We start from the raw sequence: 20,014 nt of genomic DNA on the forward strand, positions 1-20,014 counted from the left end.
TCAATTTACTTCCATAGACTAATTAATCATTATAATCAATATGACTATGCATCGAAGTAATGATATCTTTCCATATAAACTTTGAATAATGGACTCAATTGGCCATGTATATAAATATTGAGACGTTGGCAAAGAGATAGTTTGAGTTACTTTGACGTAATGTGACATCACGTATTCGAATCATGCGATCAAATCAGGTATGAAGTGTTACAAACAGTCAAATTGAAAAAAATTGTTGGTCCGTAAATTGTTGTTAATATTTAAGCTAGCATAATTATAGTTATAACTTTGACTTTTCGGATCAAATTCAAAACAAATAAATTAAAATTTTAATTTCGGATCCAACCAACGTAAAATTATAATAAGAATATTAGAACAAATGGTAAGCCCACCCGATGTCTATTAAAGTGAAGGTAGCCTCACATTTATATTATTCGCATGCATGTTACGAGGTTAATTATTAAATATTAAAGTGAAATGCCCATTTGATTTGATGAGTTGGAAAGAACCAGAAAGACAAGGGATTTTTTAACAAATTCTAAATTTACATAAATAAAAAGTTTATATTTCATTCATTTTATTCAAAAAATATTACACGTTAAATCAAATAATAAACTGGTCTTTTCTGTTAAAAATTTCACTCATTTCTACTATTAAAAACTAGTATGACTGACAGAATAATCAGAGAAGTAATGCTGACATACAAATACCAATTTTTAATAGTAAAAATGAATGAAATTTTTAATAGAAAGACTCATTTACTCTTTGATCTAACGTACATAAACTAATTTGTTAGAAAAAAACAAAATATAATCCGACTCTTAATATAAAAATCTCCATAATACTTTTACAGTAAAATTACAAAGCAACAAGTGAAACTAATTAGTTTGGAAGTCCCCAAAAAAACCTAGTTCGTTTGGAGAGCATTGCATCCGGTCATTGAAAATAAATTTGTTGAGAGGCAGAACGAAATTATAAATTTTAATAAGAATTAAAATGTAATTTTACCATTATATTAATTAATATATTTATATTAAAATCATATATATTTGGGAGCCTTGACCCCTTTGGTTATGTAGAAAATTTTTTCTTAAGCCCCTCAAACATTTTATTTAAGCCCTCTAGTTCTTAATTGAATGAATTTTTTTTATTTTTGGCCTCCCAAAAATAATAATAATGCAATTTAATCCCTTTTAACTTTAGCTAGAGGTGTGCATGGGCCTAGCCGGGCCAAACTCAACTAAAAATTCAGGCCCGTTTGCTAGGCTTGGGCCAAAAAATGGGCCTAAAATTTTACCCAAGCCCGACCCGGATAAAAATGCTAAAACCCGAACCTGAACCGACCCACTCATATTAGTTTTTATATAATTTTTTATATAATTTTAAAATATATATAATGCATCAAAAATACTAAAAACATCAAAATAAATATTTCTCAACAAATTGACAATAAATTTTAAAAAACATGTATACTTAAATAACACTAAGATAGATGTAACTTAACAAACAAATGTTTTTAAAATAATAACAAAATTAACAATAAAATAAGTTTTACACAATATCCAAACAATAACAACAAAATAGAAGCAATATAATAGTAAAATAGTAGCAAAATAAGGAGAAAATAACAAGAAAATAATATTTTTTATAAAAAAAAAAGCAATTTTTTTGTCTTTTAGTGAATTTGGGCCGGGCCGGGCCTGGGCCAAAAATATTTTACCCAAGGCCCAGCCCATTTTTTAAGCGGGCCTTGTTTTTTATCGAAGCCTATTTTTCGGGCCTATATTTTTGCCTAAATCCTCCCACATTTTGGGCGGACCTTCGGGGCGGGTCAAGTGGCCCGACTCATGAGCAGGTCTAGCTTTAGCCCCGCTAGAAACTTTTAGCTTTAGCCCTTCAAAAGTTTATAATTTTATCTCGACCCTCAACTGAGATTTTTGGCTTCACCCCTACACATATCCCTAGTACATGCAAATATATATATTCAACATACTTTTAAAACATTAACAAATACCATTATTACAAAAACATATACCAAACACTCAATGCTATGAAATCAACAAGTAAAATTTTATAAATTTTTCTGCATAAACCCTCACACAACATAATCAAATTCCCTACACCAAAATGGTACTCAAGATTCAAGCCTAACACAAAATCTCTCTCACACACACACACACAATTTCCCAATGAAGTGTGACCTATAAAACAAATAAAATAACTGCAAATGATCTTTAAAATTCCTCTATACATTTCACACTTATAACATTTACATCCCCACAACGCTGAAACCGAAGACCTAGCGATATATGGTATGGTTATGGTATTAGCCTCACTCCTCTCCTTGATTGAATATTCCATCTCCTAATAACTTGTAACATTATTTGATTCCAAGTATCTATAGGACCTGGTAGACACCAATGGATGCAGTCGTTCTGAACTCGGTCGTGAACCCCGTTAGCAAACGGAAACGGATACATGTATGGCCCTGGATGACCATCGGGCCTTAGTAAAGACAATTTGGTTACATCCAATGTCTCTAATCTCAACCTACCTTTAAACTTCTTAGCATTTAGCTTTGCAGTTTCCATTTCTTCAACTTCAACAGCTCTCATCTCTGCATCCATCCCTTCAACCCTTTTCTCTCCTTTCCTATAAGGTTTTGTCCTCGGACACGCACCAAACTTATCCCATTGGCCTTCAAAATGCGAAGGTGAAAACGTGGTGAGGAATACATCAATCCCATCACCATGATTAGTCCCTTTCCTTTCAATTATGGTCTTAAGAGCAGTCTTTATAGCCTTCCTCATCACACCATAAAACCCTATCTCACTATGGTTTAGTCCATTACAGTAATGGCAACATAATACTGAACCACTCTCATAATAAACAGCTGGATGAAGAAACCAATGACCTATTGATAATACAATCATATCTATATGAACCAAATCAGCTCCCCACCTCTCATCAACACTATCCACATACACTTCATTATGATTTGGACCAGTTTTTGATTTCTCAACACCCCTAACTAGAAATGGTGACCAATAAACCGATACAACAATTTTATGAGAATCAAAATGCCATCTACGGAACTTGTTATCTGCCCCACTTGTGTAAACCAAGTTAGGCTTAGAGACAGTAGCTAACATGCAAAGAAGTGATTCCAATTGGTTCCTAGCAATTGAATCACCAACAAAAGCTATATGTTTGTTTCTAAGTAAGCGCAAGAAAGTGTTGGGATCAAACCTTGGAAGCCTACATTTCCTTGGTTTCCATCTCCAATAAAGATAACCCAAGTCAGGTCTGCCATGTAAGATGCAATTTTGACCTTCTTTGATTGTACCACAAGTTGTGCCATTGTATAAAGGCCCATCCCTATCATGCACCCATTTGCCATTGCTGTAGTTACAAGGATTTTCATAAACATTCCCCTCTGCGGAAAATAAACAAACACATGTGAGCAACAATAAACACACCTAATCCAATACCGAAAACCCAAAAAAACAAATGAATGACATTGACAGTGTACCTCTGGAGAAAGATACAGGAGATTGGTTAATGGAAGATGAAAAAGGGTGAAAACTCAAGCGAAAGAGAGCTATGAGAAGAAGAGCAAAAAGGGCATAAGGGGCATAAACAGAAAAAGACAAAAAGAGCTTCTTGTTTAAAGAATAAGAGTTAGAATGGCCTTTGAGTGGACTTGTAACCCCCATAGCTCAACTGGTTTTAAGCTATCAGCTTGTTTTGGCACTTTGGGTCAGATTTACTTCCCTTAAAAACAATATATAAAGTCCCCAAATTGTGTTCTTCAACAAGAACCGAAATGGGTTCTACAAAAAAGGTTGGAACTTTTTTGAGTCAAAAAAATGAAAACATGAAAAAAAGGAATCTAATTTATGAATTTTGAAGGTTGGGGCAAAAAGCCAACTAATCTATAGGGAGAATTCAAAATTGTTGTAATAAACAACAATTGTCTTGACCAAATTAAAACAGGTGTCACTCTCTTAAGCCTTTAACTCCATTTCCATGACTGTTTCTTTGCTTTCTTCCTTACTTGCCTGCTGCTTAGTAAGCACTTAATGGTATACATGTCTATAAAAAAGTTAAATATCACTATTAGTCCTTATACTATACATAGGTTATGTATTTAGTGTGTATATTTTAATTTGATTATTTTAAGTTACTGTACTTTTCAAAATTTGAAATTAACATATGTTAACAACTCTCGTTTTGAGTCAAAATTAAAATTTTGAAATTTGAAAAATATAGAGATTGGTAATGATTCAATTGGAGAAAATGGACTAAATCTACAACTTTGTGGATGGTATAAAAGTAACACCAGAATTTAACCAAATGGATTTAATTGCGGGTATTTAGGTTGAGACCGAAATTTTAAATTTTAGAAAATTTAAAAATTAAAATTTTAAAATTTTAAAAAATAGGAGGACTAAATTTACATCTTTAAATTTTTAACTTTAACCCCTATTCAAAATTCTTAATTACGCCATCGAGCCTTAATCATTAATGAGCTTATAACCTTTTATTATTTATTTACTTTCTTTCATATGAAATAAGAAAATAATGTATTTCAGCACATTCAAACTTATGTCTTCTTGCACCAGCAATAATGCCGATGCCAACTATGCTAAGACTCAATCGATAATGAACTTATAATCTTAAATAAACCTTTTATAATTTATAGGCATTTATTGGTAAAAGGACTTAAAGAGCAAAAGAGAGCAATTTGTTCACAAATTTATTTATATTTCACAATATTGTATACAAATTATCAATGCATGCATTTAGCTCCAATAAGCAAAACATTGACAAACAAACAAGTGATGCTAGACTACAATTAAACATATTAAAATATATTATCACTTAGTGAACAATCTGGGACAAAATTAGATGTCTACAGATCCTACACGGATATTTTTCGATACCGAATTGGCACAGTGATAATGCATTTTTTTTTGCTCATAATTCTTTAAACTTTGTATCATATATATATATATATATGATACAATTTCAGTGCTGCTAAAAAATTTTTGTATTTTCTCAATTCTTTAAACTCTTTACCGCATCCTAAAACCCATGCCTAGGCCTTTTGCATTTGTGCTGAAAATAAGTTGGAGTTCTCTCACACATTCCGGCATCGACGGCCGCTCTCCGCTCTCAACACGGACGCAACGTGATGCCAGGTTCGCGAACATAGCTATAGATTCAATGGTGTATGAACTCTGAGCCATCTCTGGATCAATCACTTTACGTAGCTTCTTTCGATCATTCAGTATATGCCTAACCTGAAACATGTATCACCAACTTATTATTCTGTTTGCATTCTAAGTTACTCAAACCCGACCGTAGGGTCGGATAGTAATGGGAGCCAGGGGACATTGGCTCCCAAATTTTTGAAAATTTTCATCAAGCATTTAAAATTTTTTGAAAATTCTCATTATGTTCTTCAAATTTTTAAAAAATTTGATTAGATCCCTTATTTTTAAAAAAATTTCATTAAACCCCTTAAAATTTTTGGAAAAAAAAAATTAATTTGCCCCCAAAACTTATTACCAAGATTCACAACCGCTTGATATGGCTAAGACGGAAATGTTCAATTATTCTTTTTTTTTTAATGTATTTAGAGAGTTTTGGATCGTCATATTTTCATATTAACTAAATATGTATTAAACATGAGTGTCAGACATGAATAGATTTTTTTTTGAAAAAATGAAGAAGTAACGTTTACGAACTTGGAGTACAAGGTTTTGATCATTTGGTCCTTGGTTTATGTCAACAGCTCTGCGTCCCGTTAAAAGCTCCAAAAGAACCACTCCGAATGCATAAACATCACTGCGTAAAGTTAGTTTACCCGTCTGTCATCCAAAAACAAGCAAAATTCGTGAGCACTCTTTATGTTCGTTTTACGGTTCATGAATATTCTTTTGAGGTTTGTGACTATCACTTTCAATTTTTGTTGGTTAAAAAAACCGTAAAATTTTAAAGCATAAAAAGAAAGCATACTGATGTATATTCAGGATCAAAGTAACCAAATGTTCCAAGAACTCTGGCTGTCACATAAATGTCATGACCCTCTGGCATCAATTTGGCCAGTCCAAAATCGGATATCTGTAGGAAACAATACCAAAGTTGGGGGTTAGTTATAACTTGTTGTCTAAGCTTAAAATCTTGTATGTTATTTAAGAAGGTTCAGGCAAAAATACTAAATTTAAAAAATGAACTTCGGCAAAAATAATTAAGCTTGTTTGAAACATGAGTAGGACTTGGACTTTAATATTCAAAGTCCAATTCTGACTCGTTTTTTTATTTTGTAATCAATGGCAAAACATTTCATTAAGTTTTGAAGGGTCTAATGAAAATTTAAAAAAATTTGGGAGGTCTAATTAAATATTTTTTAAAACTTTGAGGGGTCAATAAAATTTTTAAATTTTGAGAGGATTAATGAAAATTTCCAAAAAATTTAGAGAGCTTAATTAAATTTTTTTTTAAATTTTAAAGGGCATAATGGAAATTTTTCAAAATTTAGGATGCCACAGTCTATGGTTGGTTTTTTCTTCATTTATTTTATGTTTATGTAATTTGTATTATATGAAAACTAAATATGTTATAATATAATGTAAATTAAAAAAATGTGTTAAAGTAATTTATGTTCAGAAATTTAGAAAAGAAAAAAAAAATCTAATTGTAGTAAAAATGTTTGCATATATAATTACTAATCATTAAATAAAAATAATATTTTTTTAATAAATACAGGTAAATCTAAAAATAAACTCTGGGTTAGCAATTTACAAATCTAAACTGATTTTGACGAAAGTTGAAGTTCATATTTCGAATTAAACTCAACTTAAATAATTATGTATGATATTGATAATCCGACTCGAACTCAATCCGATACTACCTATGAAAACTTCTATCCACCACTATCATACTCTTACCTTCGCTTCAAAGTTGGCATTGAGAAGGACATTGGTGGACTTGAAATCTCTATGAACAATTGAAATTCCAACGGCAGAGCTTGAATGGAGGTAAGCAAGCCCCCTAGCTGCACCAAGTGCCACTTTCAACCTTGAAGGCCAATCCATTTTTGTTTCACCAATACCTATTGTTGTTAGGGTTAAAAATTATTTTCGTAAAAAGCACTCAATAAATAACTTTTTGATTTATTTCTGTAAATACTTTTTAATCAATCAAATTATTTATCAAGTTTCTCTATTATAAAGATTAGTTTAATTCAATCTTTCTATTATTAAATAGATCAATTTAATCTCCGTACTAAAAACAAGAATGGAATATGACTAAATTTTAACGGAACAACGAATCCTAACTCTATTAAAATTTACCATTATTTGATTTCTTTTACTAATACATGAACTAACTTTATTCATTTTAATCGTATAGAGAGACTAATTTAAACCAATTCTTATAATACAGGAACTTGCCAAACCCAAAACCATTTTCGGCCTAATCTGACTTCTGTTCATAATATTTAAAAATGTTTATATATGTTATAATTAAACTTAGGGTAGGTTTGGACGGGCGGTGCGTTTAGCTTATTTTTTATCTCACCCTACAGTATCGCTACAATATTTAATCCTACCGTCACCGTTGTTTTTACACTAACCACAAGTAAACGCACCATTCATCCAAGCCCTTTAATTTTTTTAAAAAAATTATTATTTAAATCGAAACCCACCATTTAAATGATCTTGCAAGTTCCCTTTTTGCATGTATTCATAGACTAAGAACCGATGCTTCCCATCAGCACAATAACCAATCAAAGACACCAAATTTGGATGGTCGAGTCGGCTTAAGATATCCACTTCCACACGAAATTCACGTTCGCCTTCTGCTTCTTTGAATGCTGGAAGGTCCATTTTTTTTATTGCAACAACCTATAAACAATACACACAAAAAGAGCAAATTTTGTTTCTTTAATGAGTAGGGGTGAGTGTTCAATCAAGTTGAGTCAAACTGAATGAAAAATTTTCAAATTAATCGAGCCGATATGTCTTACAAAACGAATAGGAATTTGCCACTGAAACCAAGATCATAAAAATATACCTCTCCTGATCTAAGAGTGCCCTTATAAACTCGACCAAACCCTCCTTTCCCAAGCAGATTCTCATCACTGAAACAACCCGTTGCTTCCTCCATCTCCTTAAGAGTAAAAACAGATGATCCATGGCGTCTTTTCATCGGCCTCGATGCATGATTTTCATCAATTTGCCAACACTCAACTGGTTTATAGACCCCTGTGAACAAAAAAAAAGGTAGGTAAGCAACAAAATACATATAAAAATCTAATTATATCATAGTTCAAGGACCAAAAATAACATACATGGGTCAGTATGATCCTGGGATTTGCTTCTTCGACGCTTATTCCAAGCTGAAACTAAACCGAAAGGCATTGTTTTATAATTTCGATGATTTGAGTTTTTTGTTTTTTCGTTTATATTACATGGAACAGGCAATTTGTCGAACAGTTGATGTGCATGACAATAATAATGATGAAGAACAGAAGAAAACGGATTAAAAAAATAGCTTAAAGATTGAGAAAATATTAAGAGATGGCAGTGGGTTCTTATGGATGTTTAAAGATGAGGCTATAGATATTTGAAGAATCTCTTGAAAGAGTACGTATTGAGCAAGTGAGGTTTAGTTTTAGAAAATACTCAAACAACAGGAGGAGGGATGTGCTTGAAGGAAAAGAAAAAGGGTGATGGAATGTGTGAAAAATAAAGAGGTTGGTATTTGTTTTGGCTTACCTAATTTTGATTACAACCCATAATTTTAAATATGGTATTGTCACGAATCAACCGATTTCTCGAACTATCTCGTGAATATATAATTTGAAATTATCCTCTTAAGTACTACAGGGTTTAGTTTAGATGGACGATGCGTTTAGTTTCAATAAAATTACAAACAGCGATGGCAATAAAATTAATTACTGTAACTGTGAGGTAAAGATTCCACCGCACCACAGTCACCACCCATCCAAAGAAGGCCTAAGTCTCTTAAGGTGAAAAGGTAAAAATAAGTTTTAAAAGGACCTAAATTAAATTATAAATTTTTTAGGAGTAAAAGACAATTTTACTATTGTACTAATTTATAATTTCATAATTTTTCAAAATAATTTAAAAGCAATTTTACCAGTTTAGAGAGGTCTAAGTCCATTACCTACCCGTTAGATTCGCCATTGTTGCCATTATTAGGTTTTGCTCTTTTATTTTACATACCTATCTTTTAGGTAAGGAAGAGCCTTTGCCTCAAAATTTGTTAATTACATTTTAGATCCTCAAAAGTTTATAATTTAACTTTAGCTCCGTTAAGAAATGGTAAATTTATAATTTAATCTCTCTTGAAATTGCAAACTTTTAAGTTAATAGGATGATAAATTTATATTTTGACATCTTTAAAATTTTATAACTCAATTCTAACAATTTTGAAAAAAAAAACAATTCATGATTTCGATCAAAAGCACAAGTCGAAATTATCTTCTTTAGACAATCACAAATCCCTCGACATGTTCTTTTGAAACTTCGAACTTTATCTTCACGTATTCAAGCTCATATCCTAACACATAAAAGAATGCACTTTACAAAATGATTATGATTAATCCATATGAAGCTAGTAAAAACTTGATGGACCTATGGGTATTCAAGGAAAATGATTTATTTTTGAACAATCTCATTATAGGTTCTGATCATATCTGCTCTATTTGACATAATGCCTAGAACTACCGATAACCCCTCCCTAACCCATAAATAGGAGGATAAGGCGCTTCAGCGCACTCAAACCCATGCCCATATCAATCGAGCTAAGACTCAACCGGCTCAAATAAAACGATTTTAGATTATGACAAAAGGTTCCATTACTCGAATCATACCATATATAAGTACACAATATAATAAAATTACATGAATGTATCAAAATTTATGTATTATTTTACTGGTCTTTCGAATTTTAACATACCATAACCACGATTATAACACGAAAATTACACAAGAAGTGGGTGATGTGTTTTTTTTTCTTTAAGGTGATTGAGATTTGAGAGTCGCCGTTGAAAGGGTGCTTTCATTCACTTTCTTTTGGTGCTAAAGCTTTATGATTATTTATTTTGAAATATGCTATTGTTGTCATGAAAATGACAAGAGATTGGTCTCTAATTATTTCATGTTAACCCCAATTTTGGAACTTAAAAGATACCAATGAAATTCTTTCATCAAAATATAGCAGTCCAAATTTGCTATTAATCCCTATATTTTAGGTAATTTGTGGATTTGGTCATCGTGTTATGAATTAGTTAATTTTAATTCTTATATTTTTTGAGCTTTTAAATTTTAGTCCGGATTCAAACTATAGCAATTAAATCCAATCAGTTAAAATTTGTTGTTAGTCTTGTATTATGCATAAAATTATTGATATAATCCATGTTTTTCGATTGGATCATTCTTAATCATTATAATTTGTTTGAGTAATATGTGAAACTAATAAGCTGACATGATATTACACGTGTGAAAATAATATCGTAACTACATCAAAATTAAAAAATAATAGAACTTAATGAATTTAGCAGTTATTATTTAATCCTAATTTAATAGAATTAAATTTCGACAAACTCTCTCTTATGTTGATGTAATAGGGAAATTTATACTATAATTGTAAAATTTAACCAAAAATAGATAAAAAATGGTTTTTTTTCTACAAATTCTCTCAAATTGTGACAAATTATCTCTTTCTAATGTTGCTTTCTACTATAAAATTATTTAAGTATAAATTAAAATTAAAAAATTAATTAAATACAAATTAAATCGTAAAAAGAAGTGACCTAATGGCGTTAGTTTATGACGGGTTACCTTAAAATAACGACTAATTGGCTGCTTATTATTATTATCCTCAAATAAAACCAAAGACTTCAAAATTAATGGCTTACATTACAAATTGTTATGATGTTGGTCATTATTGACCCGTTATCTATTTACTTGATTAGGACCGACCCAATTTTTTTTTACTTCAATAGTGATCGCTTGCATGAATTTGCACGTGGTGAGTTTGCATCATCATGCAAACGAACCCATACTTAAGGAACACGTATTAACCTTATAATAGGGTACATGTTGGCATGCATGGGGTCTACCTAGAATGTCACATCCAGAAACTGTGTCATATAAATAGGGAAATTAGTCACTTTGAAGGATATATTCACAAAAACACTAAACACAAATCAAATAAAAGAAAAAACACATAGACAAATATTTCAACCTTTTGCATCAATTTTCTATATTTGCAAAAGAAATATATCAAATTTCAAAAAAAAAAAAAGAAGAAACATATCATATTAATTGACTGAACTACAAGCAGAGTGAAAAAAATACTTATATTTGGTATATTTCTTTAATTGACACCAATCCCGAATTCAATCTCTGAATAATTCTTACCCCTTATCAATTGCAAATTTAACGACTTTGGTAAGGTTGCTCAACATAAGATCCAAAAACTAGTGTATTTTACAACATAAACATTCTAATATTAGAACTACTCGTTATTGAGATATCCTTTGGTGAGCTGGAACACTGAAGAACACTATCATACATCCGACATCTTTGGTGAATTTACTTGAAGCGACCATCACTTCGTTTTCAGTTAATCCTTCGAATTTGGACAATTCCTCAAACAATGTTTCATATTTTTGCACAACCATTGCTTTAGTCACGATGTTCTTACTTAGATTGTTGAGTGAGAACTCTAACCTATCACCAAGCACTCCTACTATCCTAATAAGGTCATTGGTATCACAAGTCTTCCTCCTCTTTTTATCACAAGTCTTCCTCCTCTTTTTAGTCTCGTTTACAGATTTTGACATATTAGAGTTATCACTGTCAACAACTTTCGGAGAATCCAAGTACCATAGATATCTTCACATTTTCTCTCATCTTGATTAATCTCGTCCAAGATATCAATAGCAGCTTGAGTATCCTTTCTAACGGTTCGTTCATCGTAATGACATTAGGAACTAAATTGAATAAATTGAAAGTTGTTAGAAAATTTTGTCATAATTTAAAACTAGTGAGTTTCAAGTAAAGAAATGTGAAATCAATTTTCGATTTGATAAGGAAAATCAAAAGTTGTGAGTATTAATTACAAGTGGAGTGAAAAAATATTTATATTTTAAGTCTTTAATTGACACCAATCTCAAGTTCAATCCCTGAATAATTCTTATCCCTTATCAATTGCAAATTTAACGATATTGGTAAGTTTGTTCAATATAATATCCAAAAACTCGTGTGTTTGACAACATAAACATTCTAATATTAGAACTACTCATCATTAAGATATCCTTTAGTGAGCTGGAACACTAAAGAACACTAGCATACATCCAACATCTTTGGTGAATTTACTTGAAGGGACCATTACTTCGTTTTCAATCAATCCTTCGAATTTGGACAATTCCTCAAACAAGGTTTCATATGTTTGCACAACCATTGCTTTGGTCACGATGTTCGTGCTTAGATTGTTGAGTGGGGACTCTAACCTATATCACCAAGCACTCCTACTATCCTAATAAGGTCTTCCTCCTTTTTCTAGCCTCGTTTACAGATTTTGACATAATAGAGTTACCACTATCAACAACTTCCGGAGAAACCAAGTACTCGTAGATATCTTCAACTTTTCCTTCATCTTGAACTTTAAAATCAAATTTTGGACACATATTTCACATCTTGAAGATATTTACTACATGATTTTAGCTAGAAAAAAAAAAGTAATCATTATTTTCATAATATAATTATTGATTTTAATATTACGATGAAGTTCATTAAATATTTATTTACTATAATTAATCATTATAAAGCACTATTTGACTAATAACTAGAATCTATTCGAAGTTAGACTAGAGTAAATATACAAAAGACATATACATCAAAATAAAATTTAGACTAAAAACCCATGCATAATTTACAATAAGTGAGACTCAAACTTACAAACATGATCAATTGATCCCAAAATGCTAAAGAAAAAAAAGATGTATACCCTTACTCACCAAAGTAATCAAATTCTTGCAAATGTTCAAAATCTCAATGATGTTTGAACCAGACTGACAGGTCGGATAAAAAATCGATTCAGGTACCGATTGACCCGAGCTTTTATTTTTTTTGAATTTTTAATTATTTTTTAATCTAACTAGTTGGATCGACAAGTCGACTGTTTGATTGGTTTGACCACTTGCCTGAATCTAAAAACATTGTAAAATCCCAAAGATATGAACATCAAAATAAACCCTACATGCTGTACAAATGCAACCAAGCGGCCTTGTTTAGGGCTTTTAAGACTTGCTTTTGATTTGCTTATTTGCCACTGCCAAATCCCCATTGGTGCTATGTTTGAGTTGTGAGAATGCTGGAAGTGGACTACCCAAGGTGTACTTTATGACTAAAATGTTTAGCCGCAGCAACCATCTTAGCCTCGGGGCCACTCGGTTCCGCAGTTTTCGTGCTTTCGAATTTAGTATCTTTTGAGAACGGACGGCAACATGAAGACAGCATCGACCTTAAAAACGATGCCCACGACGAGCTCCCTTTCTCGTGTTTGCTCATCTCAGGTTTAAACTGTATTGAAAAAATAAATCAAAAGAGAACCCAATGAAGAGATATTGAGTTTCCTGTTTTGCTTTTTGAATTGATTGATGCTATATGGTCTGTTGCACAACATGTTTTTGTGGGAACTTTATAAAGCAAATATTTTGCTTGGGGATCAAGCAGACTTGAAATTCTTGGTCTTTTTTTACCACTGTTTTCCTGCTGACCTTAAAAGCTCTTCAAAGGAAGTTGCTTGGCTACTGTCTTTTTAACCATGCAGCATGAAATCTCCAAATCCGTGGGTTTCAAGGGTGGTTTTTATTTTTTCTTTAGAAGATTCGAGTTCAAGATTGAGATTTTTCATTAAAAAATGTTAGTGTCAGATCGAGTTTAGAGTAAATCCATCTCGTCTCATCCCAATATACTTATAATTTATATTATATATAAGTACGGTTTAAAAAAACTTTTAAATAAATCAATATTTATTTTATTGCTTATTATATTATTAATTTTGAATAATATTACTTTATATTAATTATATCCAGAAAATTTATATTGTTTAATAAAGTACATAACTTAAATCCCTAAAATCATGTGATATTAGAAAAAAAAAGCTTATTAAAAGCTTCTATTTTAATTTTATAATTACTTTTAACTAATTTAATTATAATTTCTTAATTTATTAAAAATAACATATATTTTAATATTATGAATTTTTGTTATATATTTTAATTATAGTTTTTTTTTAATTAACTTGACCACTTGTGGGGAGGGATCGTTTTCACCCCCGGGTCTCCCATTGAAAACCCAGCTTTTGACTTGAAACAGTTTTCATTATGGGTTAATTTCTTCAAACATCCTCCAATTTTTATTCAAATTTTAAATTGGTCCAAAGCATTAAAACATTCTAATTGATCTTAAAAATATCGGTAGTAAATTAGTAATTCCATCAATGTAGCCACTGCTCAAATATGATATGAAGTATGTGCGTATATCTATTACATGAACAATTTTATCTTATTAAGTAAAGAAAAGGGGTCTACTAAATTTTATTAAAGCTATTTTTCATTAACAAGCCAGACCCAGATTATTTATGCAATAAATACACGTAATTATAATTTAATCCATTTATTTTAATCAAATAATATCCTAATCAAAACCGAACCAAATTCAATAAAAACCGAACCGAACATTATTGTTCGAATCTAATAATATTATAATAATAACAATAGAACCCGGAGTTTTAACTCGGGTTATGCAATCATCCTTAAAAGATAATATCCAAACCCGGTTTGGATTTTGAGTTCCAACATTTACAATGAGGTACTTACATATCATGTCATATATTTAATAGCCACGATTGAAAGAATTCGATCGGGAGCGAATATTTTGATGATCATAACTGTTATTACCGTTGTCGACGGATTTCATGGTCTTAGATTCACGTGTCCGGTCTCGTTCTTGAACTGCCCCGAAAATGATCTCGTTGGTTTTCTCATGGCTCTGCTCATAGTAAGTACGTGGTGCAGATAACAGATAACGATGGTGTTGCTGCTGCTGTGGATCGGCATCCCATCCGTTGTAGAACACTCGGCTTTGACGCAACTGATGGATCTTTTCTGCATCTTTGGACATGAAAGGATATGTTTTCCGCGGAGTTGGGGCTCGGGTATCAATTGGTGGAGGCTCATCTTCATCCGGTATCACAAAGCTCTCTTGTGTAGGCCAAGGCATTGAATGGTTCGGTTGTTGTTGGTGCAGTCTCGGTGACTTCTTTCTGAAAATTTCCAAAACGGAAACACCACCGTTGTGAACAAGCTTCCGAAAGGACCCGAAGAAGCCTTCGTCTTGCTTCTCTTGTTCTTCTTCGGTCGGAATTAAAGGTGGTCGGACCATTTTCATGGGTTTATGATACGGACTCGATAAGGTAGCATCCGTTCTAACCAAATCCTGATCCTTCAAGAGTGTATAAAAAAATCGCTAATTTTTATAAGATTTCGGATATGCATTGAATATCTAAGAAAAATGAAGACTCGGAGTAACATAGTAGCCAATCATATGTAAAATACTGCATACTCACGTTCTGGGATGATACAATGGTGCCTACACGATGTTGCAGCAGAGCTAGCATGTAACCAAAGAATCCGGCACCGATAAGTACGGCAATTCCTGCAATGAAAGAAATTTATTAGCATAAAGCTCCGATACCAACTAATGAAGGTTGATCCGAAGGAGATTAGTTTTACCGAGAGGAAAACCACTTCCATACTGATAGGCACAGTCATCAAAACGTAGTTGAATCTCTCGGATGGCTCGGTTTCCTCTATCAATTACAAGAAGGGAGCAACTGCTTCCAACATAGACCACATCGAAATCATCAGAAAACCTTGCATCTTCACTCGGTCCATCCACATGTCTCCCTCCTCGGTTCCATTTCCCACCAGCAATAGTTGTAACACCTGAATATGATTTCAATCATATGACATACATTACGGAAATTAGCATAATGATAACTGTAAAAGTTCACCAAAGGATTCTCATTCATATTTTCAAGAAAAAGAAAGGTAAAAGTATTATAGAGGCCCCTGTACTAAGAGTCGGATTATATTTTGCCCCCTCTCCACAAAAAATGGAAAAATTAGTCCCTTTAGGTTAAATCAAAGAGTAAATTGATCATTCTATTAAAATTTTCATTAATTTCTACTACTAAAAATAAGTCCATGTATATCAATATGAGGTAAATGTGACATGACACGTGTTATTGTCTAATTATTCCATCAACCAAGCCAGTTTTTAATGGTACAAATTGATAAAATTTTTAATAGAAAGAACCAATTTGCTTTTTGATCTAACGTACAGAGATTAATTTATCCATTTTTTTAATAGAGTGAGTAAAATGCAATTTTAGTCTTAGTACAAGGGCCTCCATGATAATTTTATGGAAAAAGAATATACAATGGCTCATATAAACAATAGTCACATTGCTAACCTGCATCACTTATCTTCCTGATTGCCATATTCATAGTATCCGAAATATAAATGTTCCCTCTATCATCTACGGCTAACCCTTTTGGATGATTCATCCTTGCGTCTCGGGGCTTCCCGTCTACATGTCCAGGGTATCCTTCAGGTGATCCGGCAACCAGCCGTGGCCTAGTATCTGCGATTCTCCAGTAAATTTAAACGAAACAAACACAACGAAAGACTTTTCTCATGGACAAAATCGAAACCATAGCACAACTACAAAATTGCACAAGCAAATACTTATATCTTTACTTATGATCAATCTTACCTGAGGTTTTAAACACGCACGAAGCCGATTAGACCAATGCAAATTCGCTTAAAAATTGTCATAAGTAAAGCAACAAAACATAATATGAATAACATTGAGGCAAGAGCACAATAAGTAATGCTAGTTGCTCCAATTCTTCGTCTTTCTTGAAATACTTGTATTTGGCACTCGTGTTTGATGCATTTACTAACAAGAATATGAAGATATAACCCTCAAAAGATCCTTCATATAGGTGGGAATATATATAAGAAATTAAAGAAACCTATGTCCAAAAATAACTTATCCGACACACAACAAAGAAAGCAATAAAAATTAAAAGGTCTAATTGTGATTTTAGTCCCTCTACTATACTAAAGTTTGAGATTCCATGTATTTTTATTTAACACAACCTGGTCACCTACTTTTATAATCTACTTTTATAATGTTATTAGTATGTCCAATTTGATAATGCTGCCAATTGCTTCCGTTACAACCCTCCCCCAAAACGGTAAATTAGCTAAATAATCCCTTGAAATTTTATGAAATCACAAGTTAATATAATGGCGAAATTGCACTTTAATCCTTCAAAATTTTAGTATTCATTTTTTGCTCCCTCTAAAGTAATTTTCTGGCTTCGCCCCTACTTCTGTTAAACACTGTTATATGGACAAAACAATCAGGGTCATGGTCTAGTCAACCAAGGGCGAATGCAAGAGGAGATTATAAAATTGCTTCTAGGGTCCCTTGGAAAATTATAAAAATATAAATTAGTATATCGTTAAAATTGCCTTTTGCCCTCCTCTAAGAATTTATAATTCAATTCTGGCCCTCCTAATTTGTTTTTCTACCTTCACTCCTATAGTCAACCATGTTTAAACAATAACAAATTTACATATCAGTCCAATGTCTAAAGTTGTTCTTAAAATCAAAAAAATCCATGTGATCTCTTCAACTCCAACAAGTAACTATATCAATTTACACCTACTAATAACATTATAAAAGTAAGAAAAACCAAGTTTTAACAAATTAAAGGGCTTAAATTCCAAATTTCAGCTTAGCAGAGGGACTAAAAATCATAATTAAACCAAAAAACCATTAAAAAGAAAGAAGAATATATCCACTTACATAAAGATAAAGAAGCTGAAATCCTATAAAGGTTGCTATTAGCAGAATCCAAAATCAAAAGCTCCCCATTAGGCAAAACCTCAACAGTGTGAGGCTCAATCCCAAGTTTACTTCCATCGAACACAGTCTCTATAGTGTATCCACCTTCAAATTTCACCATTGGACGCCCAGTAATAGCTAATATACACACATATAATAAAATCAGTAAAAGTTACCATGGAGGCCCTAGGAGTCAGATTGCATTTTGCCCCCTCTCCACAAAAAATAGCTAATTAGTCCTTGTAAATTATAACAAAAAGTAAACTGGTTTTTCTGTTAAAAGTTTAGTTCAAAATTGGTGTCTATATGTCAAAATGAGATGCATTTTGCAAGGCATGTGTAATTGTCTAGTGATTCTGTCAGCAATGCTAGATTTTAACAGTAAAAATGGATAAAATTTACTCATTAATTTAATGTATAAAGACTATTTTGCTATTTTTCGAGTAAAAGGGCCAAAATTTAATCTACCTCCTAGTACAGGGACCTTCATATTACTTTTACCTAAAAAATCACATGGAAACCACCATAATCAGATACCTATCACCAAAGCAAATGTGGGTTTCAAATGGTAAAAGAGATCTAAAAAAAGAAGAAAAACCTGTTTTGGTAGTGGTTTTGAGTGACCATAACCATTTCAGTGAAGCAGATAAAGCATTAGAGAAAAACCCATTAAGAATCCCTGCCAAAAAAAAAAGCAATAAATCAAATTCATTTCTCTTCAAAGCAAAAAATTGTTTATTTCTTTTGAAAGCTTACTTGCAGGTGAAGAAGTAGTGGGAGCTGAAGAGACAGCTCCAAGAAGAAGCAAAGGAGCTATCACACACAAAGCTGATACATTTTTACCCATTGCTAGTTTTCACACACAAAATGAAAAACAAAATCATAAAAGAGAGCTCTTGTGGATGAAAGGAGTGTTCAAGGTTTATACATTGGAAAAATGAAAGCTAAAAACCCAGTTTGAGAATCTGGGTCCTTTTTTTTTGGCAGAAAAAGGTACCTCTTCAATGGTGTTTTTTTTTTTTTTTAATAATAGTGAATATGAAAAGCTTTTCTTTTCCGGAAAGATGAGGCTTGTGATTTATGTATTGAGCCTTAAATGCTACAGTCTTTCTTGTTTGGGTTAATATACTATTTAGTCCTTATTTTGGTTTCAATGTTAAATTTGTACTTAAGTGTTTTTTTTTCTTAATTTAGTATTTTTATTTGGTTTTAATGTTCAATTTGATACCAAATCAAACGGTGTCATGTGGCTTAACATTTAAACATTGAAACTCAATTTGTTACCAAATTAAACATTTAAACTAAATTCAAGTACCAAATAGTATATTAACTTTTTTTTTGTTTTTATAAAGTGTTTAAGAGCAAGGTTTACATTTATTCCCTACCTAAATCTAACGACGTGGGTTTAAGTGCGTTAAAGTGTATTATCCTCCTATTTATGAGTTGAGAAAGGGTTATGAGTAGTTCTAGCCATTGTATCAAAAAGAGCAGATAGGATCGAAATCTATAATGAGATTATTCAAAAAAAAAATCTAAGATGGTTTTTCCATTTTTCTATTTCAGTTTATTGTCTAGATTTTAATTTGATCTTCTTACTTCATAAGCATTGTAATTGAGTTCTAGAACTATTAGTAACGTAACCATTAGATCTTTTCTTCAGTCTGGCCAACAACTTAGACGCTAAATACCCGCTTAAACCTAAACGTGAAATATATTTAAAACACGTTGATCAAATTTTAAACTTGTGTGCACCCATAGTACAAATAACTTAAACTCAGCGTGTTATTAAAAAAAGAATAAAAGAAATGCCCTCCCAAAATTTAATGATATTTTTATGGACATATCAAGTTTAAAATATTCATGTAGTAAGTATTCACGTGTTTAAATTTTGATCTATATGTTTTAAATACACTTTAGGTCACGGAGTAGTTAAAAGGGGTAGACAAGGCCTTGACCCCTTAGGTAATATCAACTTTAGTTTCTT

At 31.9% G+C, this 20,014-nt stretch overlaps 3 protein-coding genes across 4 annotated transcripts; all 3 read right to left on the minus strand.

The window, feature by feature from the left end:
* Positions 1 to 2,051: 2,051 nt before the first annotated feature.
* Positions 2,052 to 4,052, minus strand: LOC107898673 (protein ALTERED XYLOGLUCAN 4). Its single transcript, XM_016824190.2, has 2 exons — positions 3,533 to 4,052; positions 2,052 to 3,436 (listed from the first exon to the last, which is right to left on the minus strand). Exons 1-2 carry the CDS (start codon positions 3,714 to 3,716, stop codon positions 2,319 to 2,321), a joined length of 1,302 nt encoding a protein of 433 aa, XP_016679679.1. The 5' UTR covers positions 3,717 to 4,052; the 3' UTR covers positions 2,052 to 2,318.
* A 694-nt stretch (positions 4,053 to 4,746) lies between these two features.
* LOC107898671 (probable serine/threonine-protein kinase PBL28) lies at positions 4,747 to 9,218 on the minus strand. Its single transcript, XM_016824189.2, has 7 exons — positions 8,360 to 9,218; positions 8,083 to 8,273; positions 7,715 to 7,913; positions 6,957 to 7,120; positions 6,025 to 6,129; positions 5,754 to 5,876; positions 4,747 to 5,306 (listed from the first exon to the last, which is right to left on the minus strand). Exons 1-7 carry the CDS (start codon positions 8,427 to 8,429, stop codon positions 5,079 to 5,081), a joined length of 1,080 nt encoding a protein of 359 aa, XP_016679678.1. The 5' UTR covers positions 8,430 to 9,218; the 3' UTR covers positions 4,747 to 5,078.
* A 5,546-nt stretch (positions 9,219 to 14,764) lies between these two features.
* LOC107898670 (uncharacterized) lies at positions 14,765 to 19,128 on the minus strand. 2 transcript variants are annotated; one of them, XM_016824188.2, is made up of 7 exons: positions 18,787 to 19,128; positions 18,629 to 18,709; positions 17,992 to 18,168; positions 16,585 to 16,755; positions 15,842 to 16,054; positions 15,676 to 15,764; positions 14,765 to 15,545 (listed from the first exon to the last, which is right to left on the minus strand). In XM_016824188.2, the coding sequence occupies exons 1-7, from the start codon at positions 18,875 to 18,877 to the stop codon at positions 14,943 to 14,945; spliced, it is 1,425 nt and encodes a 474-aa protein (XP_016679677.1). In that variant the 5' UTR covers positions 18,878 to 19,128; the 3' UTR covers positions 14,765 to 14,942. The 2 variants fall into 2 exon arrangements, with proteins under 2 accessions (XP_016679677.1, XP_016679676.1); XM_016824187.2 differs by having other exon boundaries at positions 14,765 to 15,551.
* Between the last annotated feature and the right edge of the window lie 886 nt (positions 19,129 to 20,014).

This window comes from Gossypium hirsutum, chromosome D04, assembly GCF_007990345.1.
Source record: "Gossypium hirsutum isolate 1008001.06 chromosome D04, Gossypium_hirsutum_v2.1, whole genome shotgun sequence".
Classification (NCBI taxonomy): Eukaryota; Viridiplantae; Streptophyta; class Magnoliopsida; order Malvales; family Malvaceae; genus Gossypium; species Gossypium hirsutum.